Raw genomic sequence first — 16,265 nt, 5'->3', positions numbered from 1 at the left:
GGTTAGGTACCCCAGAGGTCTTAGCGCCTGGTTAGGACTGTCGAGAACACACTTCCCTTGTCTGGTGCAGTTCACCGCAACAACGCAGGAGGGCACTGTAAAAGACGCCCGAGACTATGGCGAAAGTTGAAAGGTGATGTTATCAAAACCTCACTCTTGTAAACATGGCGGAGACTGAACCCCATTCAGGTAATTTCGTCGTTCAATTGTGCGTTTTCTGGAATATTCACAATGCCGTGTTGCGGTTGCCCGTGAGAAAGAAGTAGCCGAATATTCCCCATGAGGAATAATGCTGCACTTAACTTTTCTTGAGACAGTGAATCGGTCCTGGTTAGCAGTTGCAGCTTGCTAGCAGATCTATTTGTTGCATTGGTCACAGTAGCTAGTGTGTAATGGTCTGTCTCGAGGCACTAGGTTGCCTTAGTGACAAGAAAATCATACAACAACCTCTTATCTTTCTTTCATGTATAATTTATATGAAATGTAACGGGCTACGTTAATTTAGCTAAATCAGCAGGAGCCAATAACCAGTTACAGTAGGTGGATAGCTAACCTTGTTAGCCAGCTAACGTTACATTGATTAACTTGTGCTAATGGACAGCCGCAAGCCCTAGTATTAAAAGCCATTTCATTTTGGCCATGAAGTCAATGTAATGGACGGAAAAGGCTATGTTGTTTTTGATGTTTACTGTTTGTGTCAGGTTTTGTCATGAATAACATTGTAGGCATGGGTTTTGCACTGCAAAGTAGACATTGATTAGCTAGCTAGAATATAATAATGATTTCCTGTAGTTTGTATCTTCAACACTGTTGTTGCATGCTCTTGGGGGTTCCAGGCTGGGTGTTTTGTATAAGCGCTTTGTGACAACTACTGATGTGAAAAGTGCTTTATAAAATACATTTGATTGAAATTTAATAAAAGCTTATGCTTTTCTGAATACAATGGTATGGATAATGTGTAAATTCTGATGGCATTCAATTCATCAGTTAATTTCAGAGGGATTACACAGGTACAAAAAAATAAATTCTGTGTAGTTTACTGTCCATCTCCAAATCAGGGAGTCTTGTGTAATGAGCAGACGCTTTCCAACTGATACAGCACAGTGGTTTCCTCTCAGTTCCACACTCACGCCAATATCAGAACAGCCGGTTCATGTCGTAGTGGGCCTAATGCGTAGTTCACAGGTAGAATCAGGTGTGCTTGTCCGTGACTGTAGTAAAAAGAATAAGTTGGGCGTGCTCAAGGTTCAAAGTTGAAAACAATTCTGATACGCTGTAGGAGTTTGTATAGCCCATTAGGCTAATCTGACCCTATAAGCCGAGCTACAGGGACACACCTGATATGCCTTGATTCGTTTCTACTTCTGCTTTTCAGCCTCCTCCCCTGAAGATGAGACATCACCTGTCCCAGTCAATCACAACTTCATGGTGCCCAAAAAAGAGATCTGCATGGTTCCCGACATGGGGAAGTGGAAACGTTCCCAGGTAACGCACACTCATAGCACACTCATAAGGCCCAGGTCTTGACTGGGCTTTCAGAAACGCCCGTTCTGAGGAAACGTGGGAGACACTCAACCTAGCCTCATGGAATGTAGTCACTTCCTCTGCTTTCCTATGAGGCCAGGCTCATATTAACCATCAAATGGAAGGAAAACCAACCGACAGCGAGGGACAGCCTAGACTTGCCCAATGAGAAACAGGGTTTTTCTTTGTTTTTCCTTTGAGAAAGCTTTGTAAATGTAATGGGCAATATGGCCAGAAGTCCATATTGTAATAAATGGCCTGAACTGATTTGATCACATTCATTTTCTTCACAGTTTTTTTTGTGTGATTTTTTTTTAATGACTGTTTCCACCAGTACTACAAGTTGTTGTGGCCATCAATTCTCCCATTACCAGTCACCTATATCTGAGAGTGTTTTTAATTCAGAATACTTATAATGAACAGCAGATGATATCAGGAGATTGCCTCTAGTAAGTGGTTTTTATGGTCATGGATGGTAATATTTTGGCTTATTTTCCCAGTGCTGCTATTGTATACCCCAGGGAACAGAACTCAGTAACTCAGTCTGCCTCAAGTCACGTTCTAGCAGATTAGTCTATAATTATGAGTAAACAATGAGAAATTGCTCCCTGGTCGTTGCTGGAAACAAGAATTTGTTAGTCATAACTACCTGGTAAAGTAAAAGTAAGAAATACACACAGTGACTGGCAACATTTTTATTTGCTCTATCGAATATCAGGTAAAACCCCCTTTTGTCTCCATCCGCTTCAAAGTTTTACACGTTGTGCGTTCTAAGTTGTCCTTCTGCATGCTACTGTTATAAAGGTTACTTCAGTATTTGTGGCCATTCTGTCAGCTAGAACAAGTCTGGCCATTCTCTGACCTCTCACATTAACAGGGTGTTATCACCCAAAGAACTGCCACGCGCTATATTGTTTTTGTTTATTGCCACCGTTATTTGTAAACTCGATAGACAGTACAGTGTGAAAATCCCAGGATGTCAGCTGTTTCTGAGATGCTGGAACCACCACATCTGACGCCAACAATAACACCGCAGTCAAAGTTGCTTCTACCACATTCCAATGTTTGACCGAGCAACAACTAAACTGTTTGACCATGTCTGCATGCTGTACATGAGTTGCAGCCACACATTTCACTGTTTTGTCTCTTTGTGACTAACAAGCGGGTGTAACCCTAACCCAGGGAGTACATGATGACAACATAAGACAGGATTGTCACCCATTCCCCATTCCGAGGAGGTCATAATGTCTGTTGGTTTGTGTTCTCTCTGCTTCCTCTGGACCTACGCAACCAGGTTGTGGGGAATCCCTAACTAATCTCTAAGCTCAATTGACGAATGAATCAAACCCCACCGGAGAAGTGAAAACCCGCCGACCTGTGACATAAGACAACTGACTAAAACCAGCCTCTCGGGGTCCTCCATTCATTGTACTGACTCCCTGGTCTCTGTCCTCTCCCACTGTCTCTGTGAAGGCGTATGCTGATTACATGGGATTCGTTCTGACGCTGAATGAGGGCGTGAAAGGGAAGAAGCTTACATGTGAATACAAAGTGTCCGAGGTAGGAAACGCACACATCGACGGCTCATTGGCTTTCATACCGTGTCCATTCAGATGGAAACATTGTATATTCTGGTTGATACGCGTCCGTGTTGATGCACACGTCATTCCTGTGAATACATAGTATTCACACGTCACACGTCATTCCTGTGAATACATAGGAAACAGATCAACAAATGGATGTGTTTGCTGTGTAGTATTCTGTTGGTCTGGTACAAATGTAGAGGTAAATCTGTGATATTGTATTGTTGCCTTTCCTAGACACACACACACACACACACACACACACACAGGGTTGCACTGTGCTGCCTTTTCATGAATAATGGAGTAGTCTGAGAGGTGAGGGGGAGGGGCATCTGCATGGGTAGCGACGCTTACTGTCAGTCTGTAAGACACCCCCCCCACCCCCACCCCCCCGCCAATAATGGGTCCCTGGAGGCAACGGTTCCTTCCATCATCAGGCAGAGCGAGGGGGAGAATGGGGTCACATCCAGCCACGATGCCTTAGGCTGTTGTTGGTGCACAAACAACCGTCTGCCTCACTGCCTTGAGCAAGTATTCATGGCCATTCCTGTCCCTTATGTTCACCTTTCTATGCCTCAGAGCCCTGTGAAGTAACAACTCGATGAATACCTTTTTTTAAACGTCAAACACTTTGGCTAACTTTGCATGTCACCCCAATAACAACAACTCATCCTGGTCCGGGAATCCCGTTTAAGTGCTAATAAGAAGTGAATGCGCTGAAAGGACAACGGTAGATACATTTTAAATCGGCTTGTTTTCTTGTTTTTTTTGTCCCATTTTAGACAATAGAGAAGTTGCTGGTTCTGCTGGGGACCTTGGACCGCTGGATCGATGAGACGCCGCCCGCAGACCAGCCATCCCGCTTTGGCAACAAGGCCTTTCGGACCTGGTACGCCAAGCTCGACCAGGTGAGCACAGGCATGGATGGACAGCCCAAACAGTGGGCCACACACATCTGTTAAAAAATAAAAAGATAACAATTTATTAACTGTTTGTCTGTTGTTTTTTTCTGAGGTTTTGATATTTCTTTTGCCTGAATAACAGAAATGCAAACTGGTGTCTGTGTGTAGGAAGCAGAAGCCCTGGTTTCAGCGGTCATCCCAGAGGACAAGGCTGCGGCGGCTCCAGAGATAGCTGTGTATTTGAAAGAGTCGGTGGGTAATTCCACCAGGATAGACTACGGAACAGGTAACAGACAAACAAACACATTCACAACGTCTGCCCCTGCTTCACGTGTCCACTAGAGGGCGCTGGTGAAACACAAATCCACCACCTTCCTTCTGCACAAACATTGCCGTTAAAAATACACCCTGACTTTGATTTTGCATCAGTATGGCCCATTCCATCTCCATCACTAACAAAGGGGAAATTGTATTTCTGAAATCTGCATGCCTGTCTGTCCATGAAATGACAAAGGTTGTTATGTTTTATCAGGTCATGAGGCAGCTTTTGCCATCTTCCTCTGCTGTCTCTGCAAGATTGGCGCTCTCACGGTCGATGACCAGTTGGCCATCATCTTCAAGGTTTTTGACAGGTGAGGCAGGAACTTTCTGTGCGTGTTTTGAGCGTGTGTTTTTGTATGCGAGCGTGCGTGTGGGCCTAAAAACAAGCACAACCCTTTGTGTCCCTGGGATCAGGATTGAGGAACACTGGGCTAATGTATGGGCTGTAGCTTGAAATATGAGCATCCTTTTTTTTCCTATTTTTTTTTTTAAAGATATCTGGAGGTCATGCGCAAGCTTCAGAAAACATACAGGATGGAGCCTGCTGGGAGCCAGGGTGTCTGGGGCCTCGACGATTTCCAGTTTCTACCTTTCATCTGGGGCAGCGCCCAGTTCATAGGTGAGAGGTCAATACTACTGGTCTTGCCGATGCCCACGTCAGTGTCTGTCGTAGATGTTTGTTCTGGGTGTGGAGGGTGAACCGCGGCGTTGGGAGGGAGAGGGTGACACCCAGTGGTCTGTGCATCTAAAGTCTCCCTGCGCTCTGCTCTGCCCTCTGCTTCTCTTAAACGTCTTGGTCCCAGACCACCCCACGCTGGAGCCCAGGCACTTTGTGGATGAGAAGGTGGTCAACGAGAATCACAAGGACTACATGTTCCTGGAGTGCATCAAATTCATTAACGAGGTGAGAGGAACAATGAGGCAGAAGAAAGGGGGGAGAGAAAAAAAACAGGAAATATGTTTTTGTTCAGTTTTGTTGACGTTTAATTTTTTATTTGAGGATACTCTGATGGAACGGAGTGGAACTTACTCCGATGTTTGTTTGGGAGAATTGGACGTGTTACAATTTTAGAAACATTTTACAAAATTGTTGCTGATCATTTGGTCCAGAACTGACATTTTTTGTTTTAAGATGGCTTCTGACATTTCAGGCCTTCTGTGAAAGTGGTGCTGCCAACCCAAAAAAGAAAGATTGTCATGTACACCAATCAGCCGTAACATTATGACCGCCTGCCTAATATTGTGTAGGTCCCCCCCTTTGCCGCCAAAACAGCCCTGACCCGTCGAGGCATGGACTCCACTAGACCTCTGAAGGTGTGCTGTGGTATCTGGCACCAAGACATTAGCAGCAGATCCTTTATGTCCTGTATGTTGCGAGGTGGGGCCTCCATGGATCTGACCTGTTTTTCTAGAACATCCCACAGATGCTTGATCGAATTGAGATCTGGATGCCAAAGTCAGCACCTTGAACTTGTTGTTGTGTTCCTCAAACCATTCCTGAACCATTTTTGCTTTGTGGCAGGGTGCATTATCCTGCTGAAAGAGGCCAATGCCATCAGGGAATACCGTTGCCATGAAAGGGTGCACATGGTCTGAAACAATGCAACAGTGGTAGGTGTCAAAGTAACATCCACATGAATGGCAGAATCCAAGGTTTCCGAGCAGAACATTGCCCAAAGCATCACACTGCCTCCGCCGGCTTGCCTTCTTCCCATAGTGCATCCTGGTGCCATGTGTTCTCCTGGTAAACAACGCACACGTACCTGGCCATCCACGTGATGGAAAAGGAAACTTCAGACCAGTCCATCTTCTTCCATTGCTCCGTGGTCCAGTTCTGATGCTCACGTGGCCATTGTAGGCACTTTCAGTGGTGGACAGGGGTCAGCATGGGCCCCATACGCAACAAACTGCGATGCACTGTCAGTGGTCATAATGTTATGGCCAATCGGTTTATGTACCAATATGTCATGTCATCAAAACCATTCACATTCAACCTCAGTCCAAGTGAGTGGAACTGTCTTCAGCGAAGCGAGTATAAGCAAAGTTACTGCTAGTAAGAACAGTGAAGGTGTCTGAAAGTCAGGACTGATTACGTGTGACTGATTTGTGTAAATCATTAATTCCATCAAGAAAAAAAACACACACACACACACACACACAGCATCTCATATCCTGCTTTACATCAGCGAGCCAGGAACCTTAGCAGAAGAGGCAATGGGGGGGGGGGGGGGGGGGGGGGGGGTGATTGAGACTGGCGGAAAAGGAGGGGAGGGAAGTAGCGGAGGAGGTGCAGCCATGTCCTGTTCTTCCCCTGATCAGCAGACTGGGCCAAGAAATATGTTGCAGCTGCACTGAGGAGCTCTTTCTCTCTCTCTCTCAACTCTGTCAGTCACTCTCTCCCTCTCTCTCTCTCTCTCTCTCTCTCTCAACTCTGTCAGTCTCTCTCTCCCTCTCTCTCTCTCTCTCTCTCTCTCTCAACTCTGTCAGTCTCTCTATTGCTCTCTCTGTCTATGTCACCTCTCTTACTCTCTGTCAGCTCTCTTAGTTGATTTCTGACTCAGTTTCCCAGAGTCCAGGGGAAAAGAGGGGGAGGAGAAAGAAGGCATTTCCTTATACCAGAAGGCTGTGTGTGTGTGTGTGTGTGTGTGTGTGTGTGTGTGTTATACAGCTCTGTTTTGTGTCTTTTCAGTTCTTCAGCTTCTCTGCCTTGATTTTATAGATGTGTGTATTCAGCACATTCTACTGTCCATTTCTTTTCTTTTTTTCCAGTAAGCCTGCCTTTGTCCATTTGTTAGGCTTTTCTGTTTCTTACTCGTCCTCTGTCTAAAATGCTCACACTGACTCTTTTTTCTCTCTCTTGCTACTCATGCTATTGGACGCACACTCACATGCTCACATGTGTGTTTTTGTGAGTCTGTGTCAGCCTCTTTCTGGGAGGTTGTGTGTAGCGTACTAAGCTCACATGAGTCATTTCCTTCCCCACATGCTGTTGTGAATCACTCCTTCCCCCAAGGGACCCTTGCTCGACCCTCCCCCCCCCCCCCTCCCCCCCCTTCTCCCCTGCCCCCTCCCTGCTCACGCGAGGCTATGGAAAGTCCGGGTGTGTGTGTGTGTGTGTGTGTGTGTGTGTGTGTGTGTGTGTGTGTGTGTGTCGCTCCTTCCCTCTCTTTTTCTGTGTGTCTGCGTGTGTGTGGCTGGTAGAAGGCAGGGGTTGGGTTCCTGGCCCGGTCACAAGCTGCCCTCTGGGTTCTTGTAGGGGGAAGGTGCTGGGAGAGGAGTGGGGTTCCACACACGACCACTACATTTATTCAGTCGTGCTTTCATTCATTCAGGGCCCCCTCGATTTTTAACTTTTTCCTTTAATTGAGGAAGTGTATGAACATACCACACACACTAGAAATGCACACTTCACTGAAACCCCCAAAATGAGCTGGTCAATAATGTCTTAGGCGTATTTACTATCCATTGGCTGGTTAGACTATGGATAGCTTTAACTCTAACCATTCTGCTCTCTGTCATCCTCTATTTTCTCTCTACTATCCTTATCCCCCCCACCCCCCAGATGAAAACAGGTCCATTTGCGGAGCACTCCAATCAACTGTGGAACATCAGTGCTGTCCCTACCTGGTCCAAAGTCAACCAGGGCCTGGTCCGAATGTACAAGGCAGAGGTGAGAAGACACAAACAGATACACATAGTGGGGGGGTTGGGGGGGGGGGGTTAAATCTAGACAAAGGAGCACTTTGTACATTGTAGTTGCAGACTTGGCATTTCCTATCACATTCTACAGCTTCTGCCCAAAGAAACAATCCTGTGAAAATGAACTATACACATACCCAAGGAGTGACTGGCAGCAGTCAGCATACCCCCTAGTTTGGACAATAGATCAGTATCTTTTATCTGGATACTATAACAGCATCATGTATCATAGCCCTACTCTGGATACAATAACAGTATCATGTATCATAGCCCTACTCTGGATACTATATCAGTATCATGTATCATAGCACTACTCTGGATACTATAACAGTATCATGTATCATAGCCCTACTCTGGATACTATATCAGTATCATGTATCATAGCCCTACTCTGGATACAATAACAGTATCATGTATCATAGCCCTACTCTGGATACTATATCAGTATCATGTATCATAGCCCTACTCTGGATACAATAACAGCATCATGTATCATAGCCCTACTCTGGATACTATTACAGTGTCATGTATCATAGCCCTACTCTGGATACTATATCAGTATCATGTATCATGGCCCCACTCTGGATACTATAACAGTATCATGTATCATAGCCCTACTCTGGGTACTATATCAGTATCATGTATCATAGCCCCACTCTGGATACTATAACAGTATCATGTATCATAGCCCCACTCTGGATACTATAACAGTATCATGTATCATAGCCCTACTCTGGGTACTATAACAGTATCATGTATCATAGCCCTACTCTGGATACTATAACAGTATCATGTATCATAGCCCTACTTTGGACACTATATCAGTATCATGTATCATAGCACTACTCTGGATACTGTATCATGTATCATAGCACTACTCTGGATACTATAACAGTATCATGTATCATAGCCCTACTCTGGATACTATAACAGTATCATGTATCATAGCCCCACTCTGGATACTATATCAGTATCATGTATCATAGCCCTACTCTGGGTGCTATAACAGTATCATGTACCATAGCCCTACTCTGAGTGCTATAACAGTATCATGTACCATAGCCCTACTCTGGGTGCTATAACAGTATCATGTATCATAGCCCTACTCTGGATATTATAACAGTATCATGTATCATAGCCCTACTCTGGATACTATAACAGTATCATGTATCATAGCCCTACTCTGGACACTATATCAGTATCATGTATCATAGCACTACTCTGGATACTGTATCATGTATCATAGCCCTACTCTGGATACTATAACAGTATCATGTATCATAGCCCTACTCTGGATACTATAACAGTATCATGTATCATAGCCCCACTCTGGATACTATAACAGTATCATGTATCATAGCCCCACTCTGGATACTATAACATTATCAAGTATCATAGCCCTACTCTGGATACTATAACAGTATCATGTATCATAGCACTACTCTGGATACTATAACAGTATCATGTATCATAGCCCTACTCTGGATACTATAACAGTATCATGTATCATAGCCCTACTCTGGATACTATATCAGTATCATGTATCATAGCCCTACTCTGGATACTATATCAGTATCATGTATCATAGCCCTACTCTGGATACTATAACATTATCATGCAAGTGACAGTATTGACCGTCTACTTCCGAGGTGGCATGAGACACTTTCCCAAAGATAATCCCTGCAGTCACTGATATTTCAAGGTGTTGTGTTGCTCAAGGTGAATTTTAGACACGTGAGTGGTGATGTCGGAGGTCAAAGGATGTTTCCTGTGATTGACAAGTAGAATAAATATTTAGTGATGCAGACTCAATACTTCATAAAGCTGTGATCATACCCCCCCCCCCCCCCCCCCCCCCAAGAATATTGAATATCAGTTTGCTTGCCCGTCAGTGCGGTTTGTGGACAATAGCTTGTTTTGTTCAGCTGCGTTCATTGCAGCAGCTGGCAGGAGCACAATTTGTGTGAAAGCATGTTTGCAAATGCAGCAACAGCTAGTTAGTTGATTAGCTAGCTAGATTTGGGTGTAACATATTGTGTGCTGCATGGGTCATCACCAGCACAATTCCCTTTCGTTTTAATATTAGGTTTAACCGACTGCCCCAGCTTCATTGTAAGCTAGCATGCTACTGTCCATGACTGTAAAACTTGGTTACCCACAAATATCTTTAGCCATATGGAAGGATGTTTTGTTTGGGTTTTTGGCTAATAACACTATTTGACAGTTCAAAAAAGTACTTCGTTTGTATCAAATAAAATAATTATAGAATGTTGTGTTCCTAAAAGCAGTAATTTCCGATCTTCTTAGGATTTGTTATAATTCACGTGACAATAGTTTCTTGTTTTTCTTTTGAAATCAAACTAATTCACTAAATATATAACAAATTAAACAAGTAAGCTTGCCAATACAGGTAATATTTGGACGGAGCAAGTATTATATATGAATACAACATTGTATTTGCATTTTATTTACATTAAATTGTTTTTCATGACAATTCTTGCACAGTAAAGTGGCCAATTTGAGGTGATACAATCCTAATCCCAAGTAAACCATTTTCTTTAAGGGGTAATGAAAACATTTTTTAAGTATATGGTTGGTGTAGTTTAATCAATTGACACAAGGTCATACAAAAAAAAGATAGACATTATCTTCCTTTTCACTGGTGAGGACTGTTTGTAACTACACTTTAAAGATCTGTCTTGTGTGTAGTTCATCTAGTAGCACCATTATATGAGTGAGAGTCGACTAATGATTCTATTGAGAAATTAGAGGGAGGCAAGCAAGGGTTAACTCTGAGAGGAACTGAGAGAGCGGAACTGTGTGTGTGTGTGTGTGTGTGTGTGTGTGTGTGTGTGTATGTGCGCGCGCGCGTGTGTGTGTGTGTGTGTGAGAGCGCAGTGCCGGCCCAACCCCCTTCTGCCCGAGCCCACATCCTGTGTTTTCGAGAATGGGCCTGCAAGTCTTCCCAGAGCTGAGGGGCCAAGCTGTCTGCTAACCTCCCCCCTCCTCCCTCTGCTCTCTCCTCCCTCCCTCTCTGTCCCAGCCTGGAGCAGCAATCAGCGGGCTCGCATTCCACTCTCCCTCCCCCGGCCTCACATAGGGAATCGTCTCTGTGCCTCTCAGTCTCTCTCCTTCTCTTCTCCGTTTCTCTAACGCTGCCTCTGTCCTGCTGCTTTGCTTTCCTCCTCAGTCCTTTCGCAATCTTTCCACTTCTGGCTCGCCAACCAAACATGCAACTCCCAGACAAGACATTCTGTTCAAATGTTTAGACTTACACAAGTGTGGTGTTTTTCTCCCGTTTTTTTTAATGGATGTTAGAAAGTCAATTGCAGAAGACTCAGCAAATCCTCAGCAAAGACTCAGTATTGTTAAAGTAATGCAGAAAAAAAGTTTGATTCGCCATGTAGAAATTCTAGTTCTAGTTATTGAGTATTACTTTGGGTCACCAGACAACTTAGTCACACGCTGATGGAATCGAATAAAGATATTTATTTTGTATTTTGAGTTATTAAAAAAATGCAGTCAAATGGTATATGACTGTTGAAATGGAGGCCTGTTCTGAATGGACCCAAGAAAATTCAGAAAAGGCCTGTGAAAAAACAACCCTGTCCTAGTACAGATGCCCCAGATGCATTCACAGAAAGAACTCCCACTGGGTGCTGCCTGTGTTATCAACAAATGAGCTAAATAATTTGCAATTAAGTGTCCTTAACCTGTCTATCAAAAGCACAAAAAATACACAACAAAATGTAAACCAATTTGTCAACTTCACAGTTTAGCTGTCAGATGTTCGCATCAGGGCTGTCTCTAGATAGAAAAAGAAAGGCGCCAGCTCATTGCATGTACCTGACACTAATGTGCAGTTAGCACAACGGCTGAATGCACTGATCTGTCTGATCACTCCCAAAATATTAACGTGATTGCTCAAAAAGCAGTTACATTGTCATACATCAGAACATTTTAACTTGAACTTGAAAGATAAGTTTTAAAGCTAGCAGTCAATGCTAGCTCCAATTGCTAAATAAAAAATAGTGAACTCTAACGCTACTCTAACTTTTTGTTATCCTGGAGCCCAGAAATGTACCACATCATGGGTTTTTATCAAGGATGTGACTTTGATGTACGACTGCGTTTCCAAAAAAGTTGGGACGCTGTTTAAAATGTAAATAAAAAGAGAATGCAATGAGAAATAATTTAAACCTTGTATTCAATAGAAAATGTTAAAAACATATCACAACATATCAAATGTTGAAACTGAGATATTTTATTGTTTCTTGAAAAATATAGTCCCACTTTGAATTTGATGCCAGCAACACGTTTCAAGAAAGTTGAGACGGAGGCAACAAATACTGGAAAGGTTGTGTGCTGAAAAACCTGGTGGAACATCACACAACTAATTAGGTCAATTGGCAACAGGTCAGTAACATAATTGGGTCTTAAAAGATCATTCCAGAGAAGATGAGTCTGTCAGAAGTGAGGATGGGGAGGGGTTCACCACTCTGTGAAAGACTGCACGGGCAAATAGTGCAACTATTTAAGAATAATGTTTCTCAACTTAAAATTTAGTTTGGAGATCTCATCATCTTCGGTACACAATTTCATTAAAAGACTCAGAGAATCTGAATTTCATTAAAAGATTCAGGGCCCTCAGGCGGCACTACATTAAGAACAGACACAATTCTGTATTGGAAATAACTGTATGGGCTCAGGAACACTTCAGAAAACCATGGTCGGTGAACACAGTACATCGCTGCATCTACAAATGCAGGGTAAAACTCTACCATGCAAAGAAGAAACCTTATGTAAACAAGATCCAGAATCACCGCCGGCTTATCTGCGCTTGAGCTCATTTCAGATGGACTGAGTGGAAAGATGGATCGAAGTGGAAAACTATCCTCTGTTCTGACAAATCAAAATTAGAAATTATTTTGGATGCTGTGTCTTCTGAACTAAAGAGGAGAGGGACCATCAGGCTTTTTGTCAGCGCACAGTTCAATAGCCAGAATCCTTGATGGTATGGGGGTGAATTAGTTCACATGGTATGGATGACTTGCACATCTGTGACGGCTCCATTAATGCTGAACAATATATACAGGTTTTGGAGCAACACATGCTGCCATCCAGACAATGTCGTTTTCGGGGAAGGCCTTTCATATTTCAGCAAGACAATGCCAAACCATATTATGCACGGATTACAACAGCATGGCTCCGTAGTAAAAGAGTCCGGGTGCTGAACTGGCCTGCCTGCAGTCCAGACCTGTCACCCACTGAAAACATTTGGCGGATTATGAAATGAAAAATATACGACAAAGGAGACCCCAAACTGTTGAGCAGCTGAAATCCTGTTTCAAGCAAGAATGGTAAAACATTTCAATTTCAAAACTACAGCAATTGGTCTCCTCAGTTCCCAAACGCTTACAGAGTTTTGTCAAAAGAAGAGGTGATGCAACACAGGGGTAAACATGCCCCTGTCCCAACTTTTTTGAAACATGTTGATTGCATCCAATTCAAAATCAGCATTTATTTTCCAAAAACACTAATATTTCTCAGTTTCAACATTTGATATGGTGTCTTTGCACCATTTTCATTTAAACATACGGATAAATAATTTGTACATCATTGCATTCTGTTTTATTAGCATTTTACCCAGTGTCCCAAATGGGGTTGTAACAGTCATTCTGCAGATAGAAGTTCTCAGTACTATACATTTGACAGAATATGCTAGATTAACTACCAACCTTATTGGTGAGAACACTCCCTAGGCAAGAGATTTTACTTCATGTTAAGAGGCAGAACTCACTTTTACTTGTGTTAAATACCACATATTGCACCAACTTGCACCAACAGGTCGCTAGCGTCAATGTCAAGTTATTAAACTTCTGTTCTTCCTTTATTCTCATTAAGTATTGGTGTAATTTCATTGGTCAAACCAATATTTTTTTTCTTAATCTTTTTGATTACCCCCATATTTCTGTCTCTTTGACCTTTTTCTCTATTTATAAGATGCTGTAAATTCCTTCCATTCCCTTTTCTTCTCAATATAGTGCTTGGAGAAGTTTCCCGTCATTCAGCACTTCAAATTTGGCAGCCTCCTGTCCATCCAGGCTGTGAAGCCCTAGACCCGTGGACGGAAACCCTGTGTGTGTGAAGTAGAGACCAAACTTCCAACAATCCATGAGGATCGACAGTCAATCCTCATGCAAGATTCATCCCCAATATTAGCACACACACACCGACCCCTAAGCTGTCGCCTTTGACAAGAAACACCCCTCAAATTGCCAGCACCCTACAACGGCCATCACTGTCTCTGTTTTAGTTTGTTTTTTTGCCGTCCCCCTGATGCCTGCGGCATTCAGGAACGGCATGCGTGCAGGTGTGTGCATGCGGTTGTGTTGCAGTTACGGAAAGCTGTAGGTCATTCTTAATGCAATATTGAGAGTGCGCGCACCTTTACCAGTGTGTGTTAATCTCAAGATATGTACAAACTCTGAGCCGGGTTGTGTTCATTTGGCGCCAAATGGAAGAAAATGGACTGAAAGGACGGAAGGACTGTTGAGAATTGAGAAACGTAAATTTATGTAATGTTGTTTGAAACTTTTTTTCCTTTGTGCGCCTTAATGAACGCAGCTCCTGTGTTGAGGAATGGTTTAGATTTTTTAGATAAACATGGCAAAGACTAGCGTTTGGCTTTACTATGAGTGGCCAGATGTGTATTGCGCTGACCCCATACTGGGCACTTTATACAGGGCGGTTCTTTTTAAGTAATTATGAGGGGTTATGATATGTGAATTGTGTGTTTCATTGATGAATTGGCTGATTTGAGACATTAACATTTCTTCAACAGTCATGTTATTTCTATTATTTTGGCTGATTTTGTTTTTGTTTTATTAGATAATGTGTCAATGTTGTTATTGCCTGTATGGTTATACAAGCTCTGTCATATTATAATCATTTGTTTAATGATTTCAGTGTTCTGTCGTTATTTTGCGAAATAATTTTTGATGGTTTAGATAATTTCAAGATGGTTCCTGAAGAACCTGCTGGTATTAACTGAAATGGTTACAAATAAAATAATTGGTATATACCATATTCTCTTATTGAATCATTTAACAGTTTCACATTGGTCTTTGTGCCAATGGGAGATTTCTCCATTATATTTTTTTAATTTACAATTATTTAACTACTGTTAGCATCAGTGGTTAGCTGACTGCCATGGCGCAGAATATTGTTGACCGGTTAGAGCTTTGGGCCAGTAACCGGAAGGTTGCTGGGTTGCATCCCAAGTCAACAAGGTGAAAATGTTTGTCATTGTGACCTTAAGCAATACCCTTAAATTGAATTGCTCATGTATATCTGCTAAATGACTTAATGTAAATATATTGTTACTAGCTAACCAAGTCTATCCTAATTTAATGATATCATGCAGCCAAACAGTATATACAGTACCAGTCAAAGATTTGGATACACCTATTCATTCTTGGGTATTTGTTTAATTTTCCTATTTTCCACATTGTTGAATAATATTGAAGACATCAAAACTATGAAATCACACATTGAATCTTGTTGTAACCAAAAGTGTTAAATCAAAATACATATACACTAATCAAAAGAGGAAGGGAACACGTAATCATCACAGTATAACACCAAGTCAATAAAACTTCAGAGATTTCAATCTGTCCAGTTAAGAAGAATAAGCGATTGTGAATCAATGTCACCTGTTTTGTTGTAAATGAAAGTGACAACAGGTGCACTGGAGAGGCAACAGCAAGACAACCCCCAAAAAGGGAATGGTTTTGTAGGTGGTGGCCACAGACAATTGCTCTCTCCTTATCCTTCCTGACTGATTCTTCTCTAGATTTGCATTTTGCAAGTGTCCTTGTCACTGCTGGTAGCATGAGGCGGTACCTGCAGCCCATTCAGGTTGCACAGGTAGTCCAGCTCCTCCAGGATGGTACATCCATCTGTGTTGTCAAAAGAGGGTTTGCTGTGTCTCCCAGTACAGTCTTAAGAGCATGGAGGAGATACCAGGAGACAGGCCGGTACACAAGGAGAGCTGGACAGGGCCGTAGAAGTGCATCAACCCAGTAGCAGGACCGGTATCTAATCCTTTGTGAGAGGAGGACCAGGAGAATCACTGCCAGAGCCCTACAGAATTACCTCAATCGGGCTACTGGTGTGCATGTTTCTGACCAAACTGTCAGAAACAGACTCCATGAGGGTGGCATGAGGACCCGAT

General features: G+C 42.9%; 1 protein-coding gene across 1 annotated transcript; it reads left to right on the top strand.

Moving 5' to 3' along the window:
• The first annotated feature begins 83 nt into the window (after positions 1–83).
• ptpa (protein phosphatase 2 phosphatase activator) lies at positions 84–14,993 on the top strand. Its single transcript, XM_029125273.2, has 10 exons — positions 84–189; positions 1,376–1,485; positions 2,998–3,084; positions 3,890–4,015; positions 4,178–4,295; positions 4,542–4,641; positions 4,825–4,949; positions 5,134–5,234; positions 7,893–8,000; positions 14,074–14,993. The coding sequence occupies exons 1-10, from the start codon at positions 165–167 to the stop codon at positions 14,146–14,148; spliced, it is 975 nt and encodes a 324-aa protein (XP_028981106.1). The 5' UTR covers positions 84–164; the 3' UTR covers positions 14,149–14,993.
• Positions 14,994–16,265: the final 1,272 nt, after the last annotated feature.

This window comes from Esox lucius, chromosome 14, assembly GCF_011004845.1.
Source record: "Esox lucius isolate fEsoLuc1 chromosome 14, fEsoLuc1.pri, whole genome shotgun sequence".
In the NCBI taxonomy this organism is placed as follows: Eukaryota; Metazoa; Chordata; class Actinopteri; order Esociformes; family Esocidae; genus Esox; species Esox lucius.
Note: the sequence above shows the minus strand (reverse complement) of the source record. Positions and strands in the feature narration are given on the sequence as shown.

Coding starts and splice junctions, on each gene's coding strand:
- ptpa (XM_029125273.2), top strand. CDS start 165: ATGGCGGAGACTGAACCCCATTCAG. Junction 1,486..2,997: donor GGAAGTGGAAACGTTCCCAG/GTAACGCACACT, acceptor GTCTCTGTGAAG/GCGTATGCTGATTACATGGG. Junction 4,950..5,133: donor GGGCAGCGCCCAGTTCATAG/GTGAGAGGTCAA, acceptor TCTTGGTCCCAG/ACCACCCCACGCTGGAGCCC.